Consider the following 14347-nt stretch of genomic DNA (forward strand, 5'->3'; position numbering starts at 1 on the left):
TGAACCAAACCCTATAAATCTTTTTCATTATATTCTATTTAAAATACAAAAATTATGTATATTTTAAGCTCCATTTACTATCAATTAAAACATATTTTCCAAGGAAGAAAGGTACAAATAAAGAAATTAATGTACTACATCAATGCTTCTCCTTAATTAATAAACAGACTTATTTTCCTCTAATAGATAAATTTCAGAAATTTTTGAAAGTGTGGGGAAAAACAAGTGTAATTAGCAACTGAAAAAAAAACAAGGTATAGTAACTATAAAATGACCTAAATTAATTAAATGATCAATAAGCCCCTAAACAAACACAAAATATAAATTAAAACTTCGAAAGCATACTCTCCAACATACTTATTATGCGTTTCTCATTTTGCTTATCGTGATTCTTAATTATAGGAATTGAAGCATTTATAAAGTCTTTAATTAAAGAAGTGTAATTTGAGTCAATCTCAGGATTGTCCGAATTATTTATCCAATTGTTTAAAATTCCAATAATGCACTTCCTAATGTGTAAAGTGAAAGAATCGTAATCAAATGACAAGGATTCAAAATTGTTTATTGGAGATTCCAAAGCAGCTATTCTATTAATAATTAATCCATATGGGTTTGAAGATAATGTTGATGTTGAACAAGAATCCAAGAGTGAAATGTATATATCGAAAATCAGGTCGTGTGGAATCGAAAAATACTTATTCCAGATTTTAATTGAAATTGAATTTGGGATATAACAGTCTATATCAAGTTCTTGTGTGTTTTTTATAACGTAAAAATTTCCGAATTCCAATACTGCTGTTATCGAATAAAGTTGTTGAAAAATATCGTACTTTTCAATAATTTCCTGATTTGAAAGTCCAATAAATTGGGATGTATTTGGTACAAATGACAAGGCACCCAAAAATGAAGCTCCAAATATATTTAATAAAGGAGTTTGGATAAATTCAAATAATTTTTGAACTGATTCGTGATAATTACGATGTCCGTTGAACTCGAAGAAATAACTCAAAACTGGTAATACTGGAGTTTTTACACTGCCCTCCCCATAAATACGGTTTACTGCATGTCCACTAGGAGGGAACAATATTTGAAGAAGCAAATCAGAAATCAAACTGCAAATCTCCTCCAACTCGGTATCGTCCCATGACTTGCTTTTACTTGAGTCAATTAGAATAGAAATAATTGAGAAAGGTTGCAAATCAGGCAGAACGTTTATAATAGAAACGGTTTCATGCAGGGAGCAAATTCTAGAAGAAAGAGTTTCAACTGCTCTAACTGTAGAATCGCTTCTATTTAAATAGAGTTGCTTTTCCAAATAATTTAATAGTGGGATCTGCAAGTAAACAGAGGAGGAAACCAATCTATCCGCATTTGAGATTGCATTTTCAATAGTAAAGTCCATTTGGTATTTATCTTTTCCAACAAACCTTTCGTCAAATAAATATGGAAAGTAATTCGAAATATTAATCCCAACCTGAGTTACTGAACGGTTTCCCATAAAGTAGACCTTCCTCAGTAGCCTGAGAGAATCAATGCGTGTTTGTACATTTTTGCATTTTTCTCTGCAACAAACATTTTCATTTAATGCTATAAGTGTAAGTATGCTTGCAGACTTTGTGCTACCAAATGAGTCATCATCGTTTGTCAGATACACGAAAGAGAGAAAGTAGTAGAATGGAGAATAATTGCCAGAAGTAATAAAATCATTCAAGAAAGAAACTAACTGATTTTTCGAATAGATATACTTTCCTTTGAGATTGCTATATACGAATATGTCTTTTAATTTTTCTGATATCAAAAGTAATAGTGGCTTATCAGAGTCCAGGCAATTGCTATCACTCTCAAACTTGAGGGAAATTTGAAAATCTTTCAAAAGCTTTTGGCATATGCATTTAAACGAATCATTTTCTGTAGGTGAATAGGACGCCTCGATAATGAGAGTCAATATATCTTGTAAAAGATGTTTTAAACACATATCTATCAACTTGGTATTTGAACAGTAAGAAAGCAATGTTCTAATTGGCTGAGTGAATAAATCCAAACATTTACCTTTAATAATCTTGTCTTTCTCTATTTCGTGAGATACCAAATCATAAAAAGAGTCCGAAAGAGATCCTATCCATGATTTAATGATACTCTCAATGTGAGAATTAAATGAGCTCAATTCTATTTCAACGTTATTCGCTTCAAAGTACCCGATTTTTTTCCTTGAATCTATTTGTTCAGTCAAAAACAACTCAAAGTATGATATTGTTTGAAGTAATAGAATAGTCGAATCAACAATTCTGTTCCAAGGCTTGAGAGTAAGCGAAGAAAATATCTCCCTAAAAAAACCGCTTTGAGTGTGATCCAGCAGAAAAGACTCCCAATACTTGTATGCTGGATTTGTGAAACTACCAATTATTTTGCTTCTAGATGTTACTTTCTCCAAAATTGAATTAACATCTGGGTCTTTTGATAAATCCTGAAACAAAGTAAGTCTCTTTATGATTTTATCGGCCTTATCGCTCAAGATCCAGCCAATCTTAGAATGAACAAACTTTAGTTCTTGTAGCAAATTGGAGTTAGGCTCTCTCAAATGTGAAGTTGAGTCAATTATAGCCATTGAAAAGGATTCAACTAGGAACCTAATTTGACAGATTCCTCTATTTGAAACCAATAGGAAAATCAAAGGCATTTCAGTAAGTATGTTGATCTGCTTGCACCTTTCCAGATGTATAAGAGTTATTTTTCTAATATAATTTGAGGAATGAACGAAAACCACTAAAAATTGAATTAACTGTGACAGTAAATTCACAATAAAAGCTATGGACTTTATTACAAAAGTTGTAGATTTCTTTAGTTGCAGATTGTAATCCGCTCCTAGCTCCTCAATAGCAATTTCATGAATAGATTTATCATGATTAATTTTGTTGTTTGGTAAACAGGTAAAATTAAAAAATTCATTTCCAATAATGTTTTTGGATCTGGAAAGTATCCTCAATATCTTTTGTAACCTCAAAAGGCACAATTCAAAGGTGTTGATACTCAATGTAAGGTTTAACTCTTGTTCAAATCTACAGAAAAGTGGGAGTTCTAAGGCGCATTTGAGATCAAAAGCAATTGCTCCAGATAGTGCCTCTATCCAAGGGGATGTTAAAGAAAGATAATCAGCTGTCAAAAAAGAATCTTCTGGATGGACAAGTCTTCGAAAGTTTGTATTCGAGCTGTCAGTATTGTTACTCTTTTGTGAATTATGCATAACTTGCATAAAAAGTCCACTAGCACCAACAATGTGTTGAATACCATTCCATTTTAAAGTTAATAAAAAATAACGAGTCTCTCCTATTAAAATAATATGACGATCATTAATCCAACCAAGGAGGTCATAGTTGTTTTGTTTACCAAGCTGGTTGCCACTATATTCCAATATTACATCTGGAAAAATTAAATTCCTAGGATTACTTAATATTGGGAATTCTTCTAAAATTCTTAAGTTATAGTCGGAGTTTATCTTAACTTCATAAATGGACTTTATTTGTTCGTCTAATTCAAAAATTATCGGTTCTCCACCATTCCTCCTTAAATTACCGGATAAAGATGTATTATTATTGTATCTGAGGCTTGGTGAAGACAAATTGACGGAACTATGATCATATAAAGAATTTTCAATAAATTGACTTGAATTTAAACTCACATCTGCTGGAAGCGAATTAAAGAGTCTAAGCTCTACTTTACAAATATTTCTAGAAGGAGCTTTTGAGAAGTCGGTATTTGCATTAACATTTTTGACTGTTTTGCACGTTGCATTTCTTGTAATTATAGTCAGACCGTTTCTACAGAATGAATTTGTCATTTTGCTCTCTTCTCCAGTAAGAACTGAATTAGGGATAAAATTGGTCAACCAAAAACCAAAAACAGTGATATCGTAATTAATAGAAGAACCAAACTTGAGTTCTACAAAATAATTATTTATATCTGGAAGATGTACTCTTTTAAAGGGTGATTTCTTATGATTGTCTTTCGACTTGGAATAATTACTTAAAACTGAATTTAAAGGAGGAATATATTCATTGTTATTCTTAGAACATTGGAACTGTAAAATAGAACCGTTCTCCATAAACAAGGTTAATAATAAGTTATACTCAAATGTGAATGAAAGGGATATATCCTCTATAGCAAGGTTTCTAGAGCCTTCATCTTTTCCCTTGCTACTTTCAAGTTTCCCTGATATTTGAGATAAAATTTTATCCAATTCTGTTCTTTTAAAAGTGCAAATAACCTTTAATGAACTTGGTGAAGAGAATTTCCCTTGATGAGTTTTTTGAAAAGTTTGGGACTGAAAATATTCCTTTTTCTCTGTAAAATTATATTTATTACTACTACAGAACTCACTTTCATTTGTATAAACGTATTCATCCCAATCTGATGGCAGCAGGTATGGCTTTAGATCAACGTTGGAGACCCAACTCTCAATTGAATTTATAACCCTTCCCCAAGGAGCTATCAAATTCAAAATCGTGCTTGGATCAGAATCATTGATGCATTTGACAATATGAATATTCTGAGAGGAATCTAAGATTGCCATGTATCCACATGGGGCAACTGAGACCTTACTAATAAATGTTCTATGAAAAATCCTCAAAAATGTGTATTTAAACAACAAACTATTTGTTATTGTATAGTTCACTTTGTGAAAGTGAATATAACAATAAGGTGTGATCCAACCTTCTTTTGAATGGTAAACGAATTCGTATATATTTGAACTCTCTTCTTCAAAAAAAAAGAATCGACCATCTAAAGTTCCTTGTAATGAATGCAATTTTGAGGCGTACATATTTGGAAGAGAGCACTGGAACATATTTATTTCCTTGTCTCCAATCCTCATTATTGGTATGTTTATCAGTCCTGCACCTTTAGTTATAGAGCCCCCACTATTAATAATATCAAATTCAGTAACAATTTCATTGTTCGAATTCGAATTCCCTTTTTTTAAGCTTATCGAGCTAGGATGGTTGTATTTATCAAGTTTTAATGCTAACAAGTTAGCGGACTTCTCAGTTATTACACACAGGAGATACTCTACATCTTCTGAGAATATATTCACCCTTGGAAACGACCCACTAACCATTTTTATTGGAAATGGAAGTGATAAAGTCAGTATAGTATTATCATTAATGAATTCACCGTTCACCCTCCTATTATGAGGATCACTCAAGGTTTCAAGAATTGGGCCGGATGAGACCGAATTAACACCATTTTCAAATAAATCATCTATTGGGAACACATAAAGGATGTTTTCCAACCCAACATATCCGTAATTTATGTGAGGTAGAAAGCCATATGTAAGTGATGGTGGTCTTCCAACTAATAGTTGAATCCTCTTAATATGCTGAATAATCGCATGATGTAGCTGAAATGGGCCCTTCCACTCTAAACCTATATATCCTATTCCCTCTCCATCATGCAAAGAGTCACTATACTCTTTCAGTATGTTTGAAAGTGTGTTTGGGGTATTTCTTAACTTTCGGCCTTCATCTGAGAAATTCAACCTTATTGCTGGATTATTTCCACCGCATATTTCATTCAGCTGATTAACTATAGCCTAAAATTTTTTTTAAAAAAAAGAAAATAATTTCAATTATACATTGTGCTTAACTATTTACTTACCTCTGCTCCCCTCCGATATTGTGATATATTTATGTTTTCCTCAGACATACTTTATAAAGAGATGCACAATCTGTCTATTAAACTAATCAATGTAGTAGTTTTCATTGATTTGTTGTCTGTAAATTGGAAAACAATGTATTTTCTCTTATTATAAACTTTTTTATATTGTCTGACTTGTCTAAAGACTGGTTCAAAACAATTTACATATTTTGTTTTGCGAAGGCCCGCCTCATCAGTTTTTTATTTAAACTTACTTTCAGCCTATAAAAAGTAGTAAAAAGAATGTCAAACAGCAAACAAGTCAAAATCTAATATTAAAATTTAGATAAAAAATGAATATCAAACTAAATATAGAGTTACTGTAATGTTTTAAGGATTGAGACAACAAAGGTATTCATTTTTTTTAATTTATTCTTATATTTTAACATAAATAAATAGTCTATATTATTTGAAAGAATGAACGATACAAACAAGTATCTGAATCTCACCACTAGAAACTATTTTAGCTATACGGCATTTCGAAGTAAACTTTTAGATTAAATATGTTTTCTGTATTTAATGTTAAGTAACCCCTTACTTATAAATGGTTTTGTCGGTTTTCCCTTTTATTTCAATACATTTTTTATGGTTTAAATATTAATTAGCAGCAACATGCAAAAAAAAATGATTGGCGCCAGAGGGAAATAGGAGTGAAAGGGGAATTTAAACAAGGAAAAAAAGTGCGTTTGTACCAGTAAAAAATCTATGTATTCTGGGAGAAATTAGGTACATTTTCTTAATTTTTACTTTGCTTTGTATTTATAAAGCGTAGTATGCTATTCAAATGATAGGTTTGATGAATGAAGGTGAACCAGGGATTACTCAATGGAGTAGCATGATGGGTGCGAGCAGCGAAAGTGATGAAGCTGAAAATGGTTGGGTTAATTGGTATTGTGGTTTGAGAGAGCACTATTTTTTTATTATAATTCCCAATGAATATACTCGAGACCCATTCAATCTCTATGGTTTGAGACAATACTTTCCTAAGAACTATGATAACCTTATTGAATTGATTTTGTCTTCCAACATACCGGATGAAGATGACTTAGCAGACCCTGCACTCCAAGATTTACACAGAGAAGCAGGAGAATTATATGGTCTGATACATGCCAGATACATTACAACGCCAAGAGGTTTGCATATGATGAAGCAAAAATTCGACAGAGGTTGTTTTGGCAGGTGTCCAAGAGTTCTATGTAATGGCCAAAAAGTACTCCCCGTTGGGATAACTAACGAATTAAGAAGCAGAAGAGTTAGGGTTTATTGTCCAAACTGTCAGGAAGCATATGATCCGAGGAATGTTAATTTAATTGACATAGATGGTGCATTTTTTGGGACATCATTTCCTCATATTTTTCTGCAAGTTTACCCAGAATACATATCTAATTTATGTCCTGAGCCATTTTATCCTAAAATATTCGGATTCAAAGTTTTTGATAAATTAAGTATAATCGAAAGAAAGGGCATAAACGGTGAGTATGGAAAAAGAATACAAGCCAAAATGTTTAAAATGAGACCCTCCTCAAGGAAATATTTAGAAAATTCTCAAATAAACAATTCAAGTCTAAATAAAAATAAAACCATGTCACTAACTGGAGTCCATATGAACTCTGGTAATAGTTCAAAAAATGCTGGAAACAACTCAACAACATCATCTAAAACTGTTAAATCCACAACTACAAGTAGATATTTCGGAATGAATTACCGTTCTCCTGACGATATTATTATGGATCGAATTAACAATAGCAATACAAGTTCCAGAAAAATGAATTCATTCAGTAGTAATAGGTACTAAAATCTCACTTATAATTAATTTAAAATTATTTTTTTTAGAAGTTAATAATTTAATACGTATCGTGATTCAACCATCTCTCTTTTAATTTTATTTTGATTAATTTTATATTTTTCTTTTCAATGCATGCATGCAAAATAATCAGTGCATGTGGATTAACCTTCGGGATTTAATGAAATAAAAAAAAGTCATAATATTTAGAAAAATCAAACTGATAGACAAATCTAATAATAATAATAATAATAATAATATATTTGGAGATGTCAACCATTCGATAATTTAAACGAATAACGAGTATAAGGGTTAAATATACAGATAAAACAAATAATAATTATCTTTAGTTAAGTTAGAAATGTATTTAAAGTTAGTAGAAATAAGTTTTATATTTATTTTTTTCGGAGGAATTAATTGCTTGTTTCTTGAAGGTGGTACTGAAAATAGAAGTGCAAGAAATGATTTAGATAATGTTCAGACTGGAAATAAAAATGTAAATTGGAATAATCTAAGTAAAAATTCAAATGTAAACGGATTAGAAACTCTCTTAATGACAGCAAAAATAATATCAACGGCAGGGAATATACAAAAAACATTACAGAATGATGGAAGTGAGAATGTACGTGGAGCCAGTCGTACGGACACAACAGAATATATAAGCTTTAAATCTTCAAACACTACAAAAGAAAGAAACAACAATGGAGTGATGCAATGCAATGTAGATAAGGCCGGTCTTTGCTGCGTCATGCCAAATTATTGTTCAAAAGAGGCAATTTGCAAATCAGAAATTGTTGGACAACAAACATATATTGATTACTTAAATGCGTTTCCGAGATGTCAATGTCTTCCGGGATATACTGGAGATGGTAGAACAAAAGGAACAGGTTGCAAAAATATAAATGAGTGTCTTACGGGGGAAGCAAAATGTGAACAACTTTGTACTGATTATTCACCTGGATACGCATGTAGCTGCAATTCTGGATTTAGATTGAACATGAAAGATATGAAAAGCTGTATAGATATTGATGAATGTTCAGAAGGTACACATAACTGCAGTCATAAATGTGTGAATACACGTGGAAGCTTTGTATGTGAATGTCCTAAAGGGTATTTTTTAGATAAAAATAATCAAGATTGTATAGACATTGATGAATGTAAAGATAATAAAGGTTTGGGACCTTGTGAACATGGTTGTAGAAACCTTCCAGGTAGTTTTGAATGTACTTGTCCTAAAGGATACAGATTAAATAAAAGTAATCAAAAATGTGTTGATATTGATGAATGCAGAGAAAATAGTGGCATATGTACCGGTTTTGGTGAAGTATGTATAAATACAATAGGAGGATATAATTGTAAATGTGGTTCTGGATTCCGTTATAGTCAAAAAGAAGATGTTTGCATTGACATAGATGAATGTTTTGAAAAAACAGATCACTGTGGTCCTGGTACTGTTTGTGAGAATAGAATTGGTGGATTTACCTGCAATTGTTTAAATCCGGGACTTGAATTTAACCCTGTGAGCAGAATATGTGAGGATATAGATGAATGCTCAAATGGAGAGTCAAAGTGTGATCAAAAATGTGTAAATACATTCGGTGGATATAAATGCGAGTGTTACAAAGGATTCAGATTGAATACAAACGGAGTGCAAAATACTCATGGAAATGATACTTACAAAAATGGAGTTTGTGTTGATATTGATGAATGTTTAGAGATGCCCCACTTGACAGAATGTTCACATGGATGCATAAATACTCGCGGTGGATTTCAATGTACATGTCCAAAGGGATTTCAGTTGAATTATGATGAAAAAACCTGTGAAGACATAGATGAATGTAGAATGAGTGAAAATCCTTGCAAAGAAAATAAACAATTTCCCTGCTGTAAAAATACTATAGGTGGTTTTATATGTGTTGAACAAGTAAAAACAGGTGAACTCTTTAGAAGGTTTGAATGTCCAACAGAAAAAAACAATATAGGATTAAGTAATGCAAATAATAATGACAATAAAAATCACAATAGTATAGGTGGTATTTCACATAAATGGCAGATCAAATATAATCAATTACATACAAAATTTGCACAATAGAAATAAATAACCTTAATATTAAAAGAAATTTCCAATTTGAATATATAAATGTGTCAACTAAAAATCTTTCATGGTATCATCCTCTTTCTTAAAAGTACCATCATTATAAATTTCTCTCTTTGGCTGAAAAGAATCTTCATCAAAAATAAAATATGGATTAGCTATTGAGGTTTGATCATCGTAATATTCATCATCTTCATCTTTCGCATCATTTTTGTCTTCCTTAACCCACTCTCCACAACTTACACAGACAAAAACAAGTGTCATTGCATCTGAACAGACCCTTTCAGGTAACTGAAAGAACACAGCAACATTGTGACCACAGCCGCGGCATACCCAGTCGTGAGTTCTACCAAGAGCAGGGTCTTGGTGCATATCCTTATTTACGAGAACGTCCTCTTTACCTACATAATTAAAAGCTATAGAATTAACAACATTTTCCTCTGGAATATTAGGATTTGAGTAGCTATAGTAATCACAATTTCTGCATGCAAACAGAAGTCTTTTCCTTTCAACGTCCTCCCTCGGACACAGTATATTGTTGCATTCTGGGCAAAATCTCAAATCCTTCTCCATACTATTCAAATATGTACTCAGTATTAACACCAGCAAATAAAATCGAAGTTTATGATATTAATTTCAATTAAATAATACTTTGAAGAGTATTAAGGTCAACAATATACTATCTAAATGTTCACCTTCCCTTACATTGAATAGAAACTTTAAAAAAATCACAAGTCCAGTTCTTACATCTGTAATAAAAAGCAAAATGTGGCGCCACGGTCCAGGTACTTCCACGTTGGCGCTGCTTGTTTTATAGGTTTTCTTCTCTTAAAATTGGGAGTGTGATTATGAAAGGGAGTGGTGGTGAGGAAGAATAATAGAAACAGAAATATAAACGGAGCAGTAATATATTAAATTACTTGTCAATACACATGTTTTAGGGTTTGAAACAGCTTTGGGAACTATTTTTTAAAAAAATTGTTGCGCAGCCATTTATGGACCTTTTCTCGAACTTTATCTTTTCGAGAGATTTAAGGAAGAGTTAAGGAGTGGGATTATTCACTGAATTGTGTTTTATCATAATTATTTTTATATTAAAATAGAGTTGCTATAACCAGTGCAAAACAATTAGGTATAGTGAATGATTATTTAAACACAAATATGAAAAATTTGATAAAGAATATAGAGTTAAATCCAACGGTGGCAGACAATCATTTGAGGTTAATAGAAGAGTACATAAAAAATAATGGAAATTCTTTGGTGGTTGAACAACTTTATGAAGGAGCTTTATCAGAATGTGGTTTACATCCGTCGGAGGGTCCTATTATTTGGAGTGATTATCGTAGCTATTTGAATAAATTGGATAACTTGTGTTCAGAATCTAGAGTAAAAAGAATAAGACATTTGTTTTTCAGACAAATGTCCTTGCCATTGAGTGGTCTTCCAGATTTATTTGATGAATACAGACTTTGGGAAGAGGAGCTGTTTGAAAAAAGTGTTGATTCTTTTAATATGGCGGAAGAACACTTTATGAAGGGTCAACAGGAATGGAACTTGAGAAAACCATATGAGATGAAAATTCATACAGATAACGTTTCAAATATCCAGGAATTATTTGATGCGTGGATGCTTTATATAAATTTTGAGAAAGACAAAATGATTTCAATTGAATATTCAAGCAATATTGATCACAATATAGACAGTAACTCGTATTCAACAATTTTCACTTGCAAAAAAGAATGTTCCTTGATTGAATATAAATACGATCCAAAAGATTCTGTTATAATGGCTTACAGAAGGGCTCTTGACGATCTTGGATCTTTAAGAATAGATTTGTGGTTTGAATTTGCAAATTTTATATCAACAACATATAATTGTCCACATTTGCTTATGAATGTTTATTGTTCATCATTAAAACATTTTGAAAGAAATCCAAAGTTGTGGATTTTATATCTGAGGACAATTGTTGAGGCTGCAAAAGACAGAGTATCTCATTATAATTCATTTGACCATCATTATACTCCAGGTTGTAAAATTCGTTCTAGTAGTATTTGGTATCCTCTAAATGAAGAAATTTTGTGTTTATCAGATGAAACTGACATTAGAGAGTTTTATATGAACAAGATATTAACTGAATTAGGTATTATTAAAGAATTGTTCAAGTCAATGAAGAATGAGTTGGTTGAAATGTACACCGTAATTGCGCATTCTATCTTTGATTTAGTCGAATTTAAGAGTTCCAAACCGACAAATGACGACTTATTATTCGATAATGAAATGAAGGGGGAAATAGTAAATGATATTGTTTACAATAAATCTAATAAGGATTCCCACAATAACTTATTGGAATGTTCCGATAAATATAAGTCATTTAGGGTGAAAACCTTCAAGGTTTTAAGAGATGTCTATTTAGAGGGTGAAAAAGTGATAGTTGAAATATTAAAAGAGAATGAAAAAATAGAGACAGGGGATCATTTTTTAACACAAGAATCAATTTTAATATTTTATTCACAATGGATGAGCTTCGAATCGATGAATCCTGATGGTTTTTCTACGTTGATTTCTGTTATTGAGAAAATTGTTGATAATTTCGAATCAAAGTCGTCAGTATTACTTTCCTTGATATTTTCTGTAGCCAAAGAGAAGTTCGGAGATTGCAGCGATTTTAGAAAAAAAATGGAAGATTTAATTTCCAAAAAGTCCAAAAGAGTACACTCAGAAATTGCAGCTGAGTGGGACAATGCTTTAATGTTATCAACTTTGATTGAAAACTTTGAGAAGAGAAAATCTAGATTAATAAGTTCAAACATTTCATCACCGATTGTAAGCAATATTTCGTCAAGTACCTCCATTTCAAAAAGGAATGATAGTTCTTTTCCTTATCAAGACCAAGTTTCCTTTTCAAATTCCAATGTTAATAAGTTAAAATATTTTAATGGTAGTCAAAAAATGAATATTTTATCTGAAAACGGCAATTTGAAAGACAGTAATGAGGGTGACTTTGTTTGTTTAAGTGAAATAAAATTTAGACGTGATAAAAGGAGATTTAGAAGAAACTTTCCAGAAAGTGATTATGATGCCTCAAGTGAATGCTCTTCTGAAAGTAATAGTATAAAATCTGCACTCATTCAAAATTCAAATAATGTTGGAAACAAGATGGCATTAAGTTTCACTCCATCAAGTACCGCAAACAACGTGAGCCTTCAAAATATGATTTCAAATGCTTCAATAAACAATAATTTAACGCAAGGTTCGTTTATTGTATCTCCATTCTCTCCTGGATATAGCACTATTGGTTCACAAAAAAATGCAATCAGAACCAGTGATATAGTGGATACAAGTACTACCGGTGGTGGTTTAAGTTTAAATCAAAAATCACCTTTTTCTGGAGGGAGTCTTTTCGATTTAGAATTGAGGACTCAATGTACTTGGGATGGTAGGGAAGCAATAGAACCTTCAATAGCCCCACCAATTCCACCGATTCCGACATTGTCATCTATTTCTGTTTCCTCATCGTCCTCCCATTCTTCTGGTAGAAAACGGAATTCAAGACTTTCCATTCAACCAATAAGTATTCTAGAGGCAAACTCCATGGAAAGATCCTGTGACGAGTCATCGATGCCTCCCCCTTCATATACTCCAAAAAAAAGCCGAGTTGAGAAAAAGTCTGGGGTAAATTATTCATTTCAATCTTCTGAAGATTCCGATCTTAATGTGGTCCAAGAAAGTCTATATAATTCTAAAATTAAAAGAGAGCAAAGGGATTATGAGAGTGGGAATAAAGAAGAAAAGGATATAGTATCGTCAAACTTAGAGATTGAGGGTAATAGGACCCTCTTTTTGAGGTTCCCTTTAGACTTAGAGATGAGTGAGGATCTTATTTTGACCAAGTACTTTGAAAAATACTCGAAAAATATCAAGGAAATAAGAATAGTAAAGAATATAAATGGTAAGAATAAAGGATTTGCATATATTGATTTGGAATCAGACAATGAAGCCAGTGATATTATAAAAGACTCGGATTTTATTGAACTTTTATTAGCTGATAAAATATCCGTTTCCCTGTCAGATCCACCAAAACGGTTTGCTACTAATGGAAGTAGTAGTGTTACAAAGGAAAGCAATTCTAAGAATGACAGATATAAGTTCAGAAGAAGAAAGAAAGGACAAATTGAGGAGAGGAAAAACAGTCTCAACTCGACTATACTTGTCAAGAACATAGATAAATCTTTGGATGAAAACTCTGTAGTAAATCACTTCCAGAATTGTCTTGACTTGAAGGTTAAAAATATTTCATTGCCAAAGGACGATAAGGGAAATTCAAGGGGATTTGCTTTTATTGAGTTCTTCCATCCACATGATGCATTGACTGCTCACATGCTAAATGAATCAAGGCTTGGAAAAAACTCAATAACAATTAACTCCTCAACCAGGCCTTTAACAATCCCCAAAAACAGCAAGATACATGAGTCTAAAGATTCCATAAATGCCAGGCTCACCCCCAGAATTAAAAGCAAACAAAAACTTCCTCTAAATAGACAATGTAGCATTAAATTTGGTCAAGATGATGCGGAACAAGGGAAAAATATAGACAACAAAAATTGTCCTTTCCTCACAAATGAAGACTTTAGAAAAATGTTCTCACTTGTTTAACAGTTAGAAAGTGAGAGTTAAACATCGATTTTTAAGCTGCTAATTAGGTATAAATCATTATAGATTTCAAACAAGTTTTAAAAAAAGAAAACATAGTGGTAGTAGTGCGTTATTTTTTCATTGTAAAT

The 14347-nt window shown here is 31.9% G+C and overlaps 5 protein-coding genes across 5 annotated transcripts; 3 read left to right on the forward strand and 2 right to left on the reverse strand.

The window, feature by feature from the left end:
* Positions 1 to 325: 325 nt before the first annotated feature.
* FG386_003004 (uncharacterized protein) lies at positions 326 to 5697 on the reverse strand (the record flags this gene model as incomplete). Its single annotated transcript, XM_067342232.1, has 2 exons — positions 326 to 5584; positions 5650 to 5697. The coding sequence occupies 2 exons, from the start codon at positions 5695 to 5697 to the stop codon at positions 326 to 328; spliced, it is 5307 nt and encodes a 1768-aa protein (XP_067198893.1).
* A 775-nt stretch (positions 5698 to 6472) lies between these two features.
* Positions 6473 to 7483, forward strand: FG386_003006 (casein kinase II regulatory subunit; the record flags this gene model as incomplete). Its single annotated transcript, XM_067342234.1, has 1 exon — positions 6473 to 7483. One exon carries the CDS (start codon positions 6473 to 6475, stop codon positions 7481 to 7483), a length of 1011 nt encoding a protein of 336 aa, XP_067198895.1.
* A 349-nt stretch (positions 7484 to 7832) lies between these two features.
* On the forward strand, positions 7833 to 9563 carry FG386_003007 (uncharacterized protein; the record flags this gene model as incomplete). Its single annotated transcript, XM_067342235.1, has 1 exon — positions 7833 to 9563. The coding sequence occupies one exon, from the start codon at positions 7833 to 7835 to the stop codon at positions 9561 to 9563; it is 1731 nt and encodes a 576-aa protein (XP_067198896.1).
* A 57-nt stretch (positions 9564 to 9620) lies between these two features.
* FG386_003008 (DNA-directed RNA polymerase 2 subunit) lies at positions 9621 to 10139 on the reverse strand (the record flags this gene model as incomplete). Its single annotated transcript, XM_067342236.1, has 1 exon — positions 9621 to 10139. The coding sequence occupies one exon, from the start codon at positions 10137 to 10139 to the stop codon at positions 9621 to 9623; it is 519 nt and encodes a 172-aa protein (XP_067198897.1).
* A 588-nt stretch (positions 10140 to 10727) lies between these two features.
* FG386_003009 (protein with 2x rrm domains) lies at positions 10728 to 14219 on the forward strand (the record flags this gene model as incomplete). The annotated part of the gene is made up of 1 exon (XM_067342237.1): positions 10728 to 14219. One exon carries the CDS (start codon positions 10728 to 10730, stop codon positions 14217 to 14219), a length of 3492 nt encoding a protein of 1163 aa, XP_067198898.1.
* Between the last annotated feature and the right edge of the window lie 128 nt (positions 14220 to 14347).

The sequence above is a fragment of the Cryptosporidium ryanae genome (genome assembly GCF_009792415.1).
Source record: "Cryptosporidium ryanae isolate 45019 chromosome Unknown contig_60, whole genome shotgun sequence".
Lineage (NCBI taxonomy): Eukaryota > Apicomplexa > Conoidasida > Eucoccidiorida > Cryptosporidiidae > Cryptosporidium > Cryptosporidium ryanae.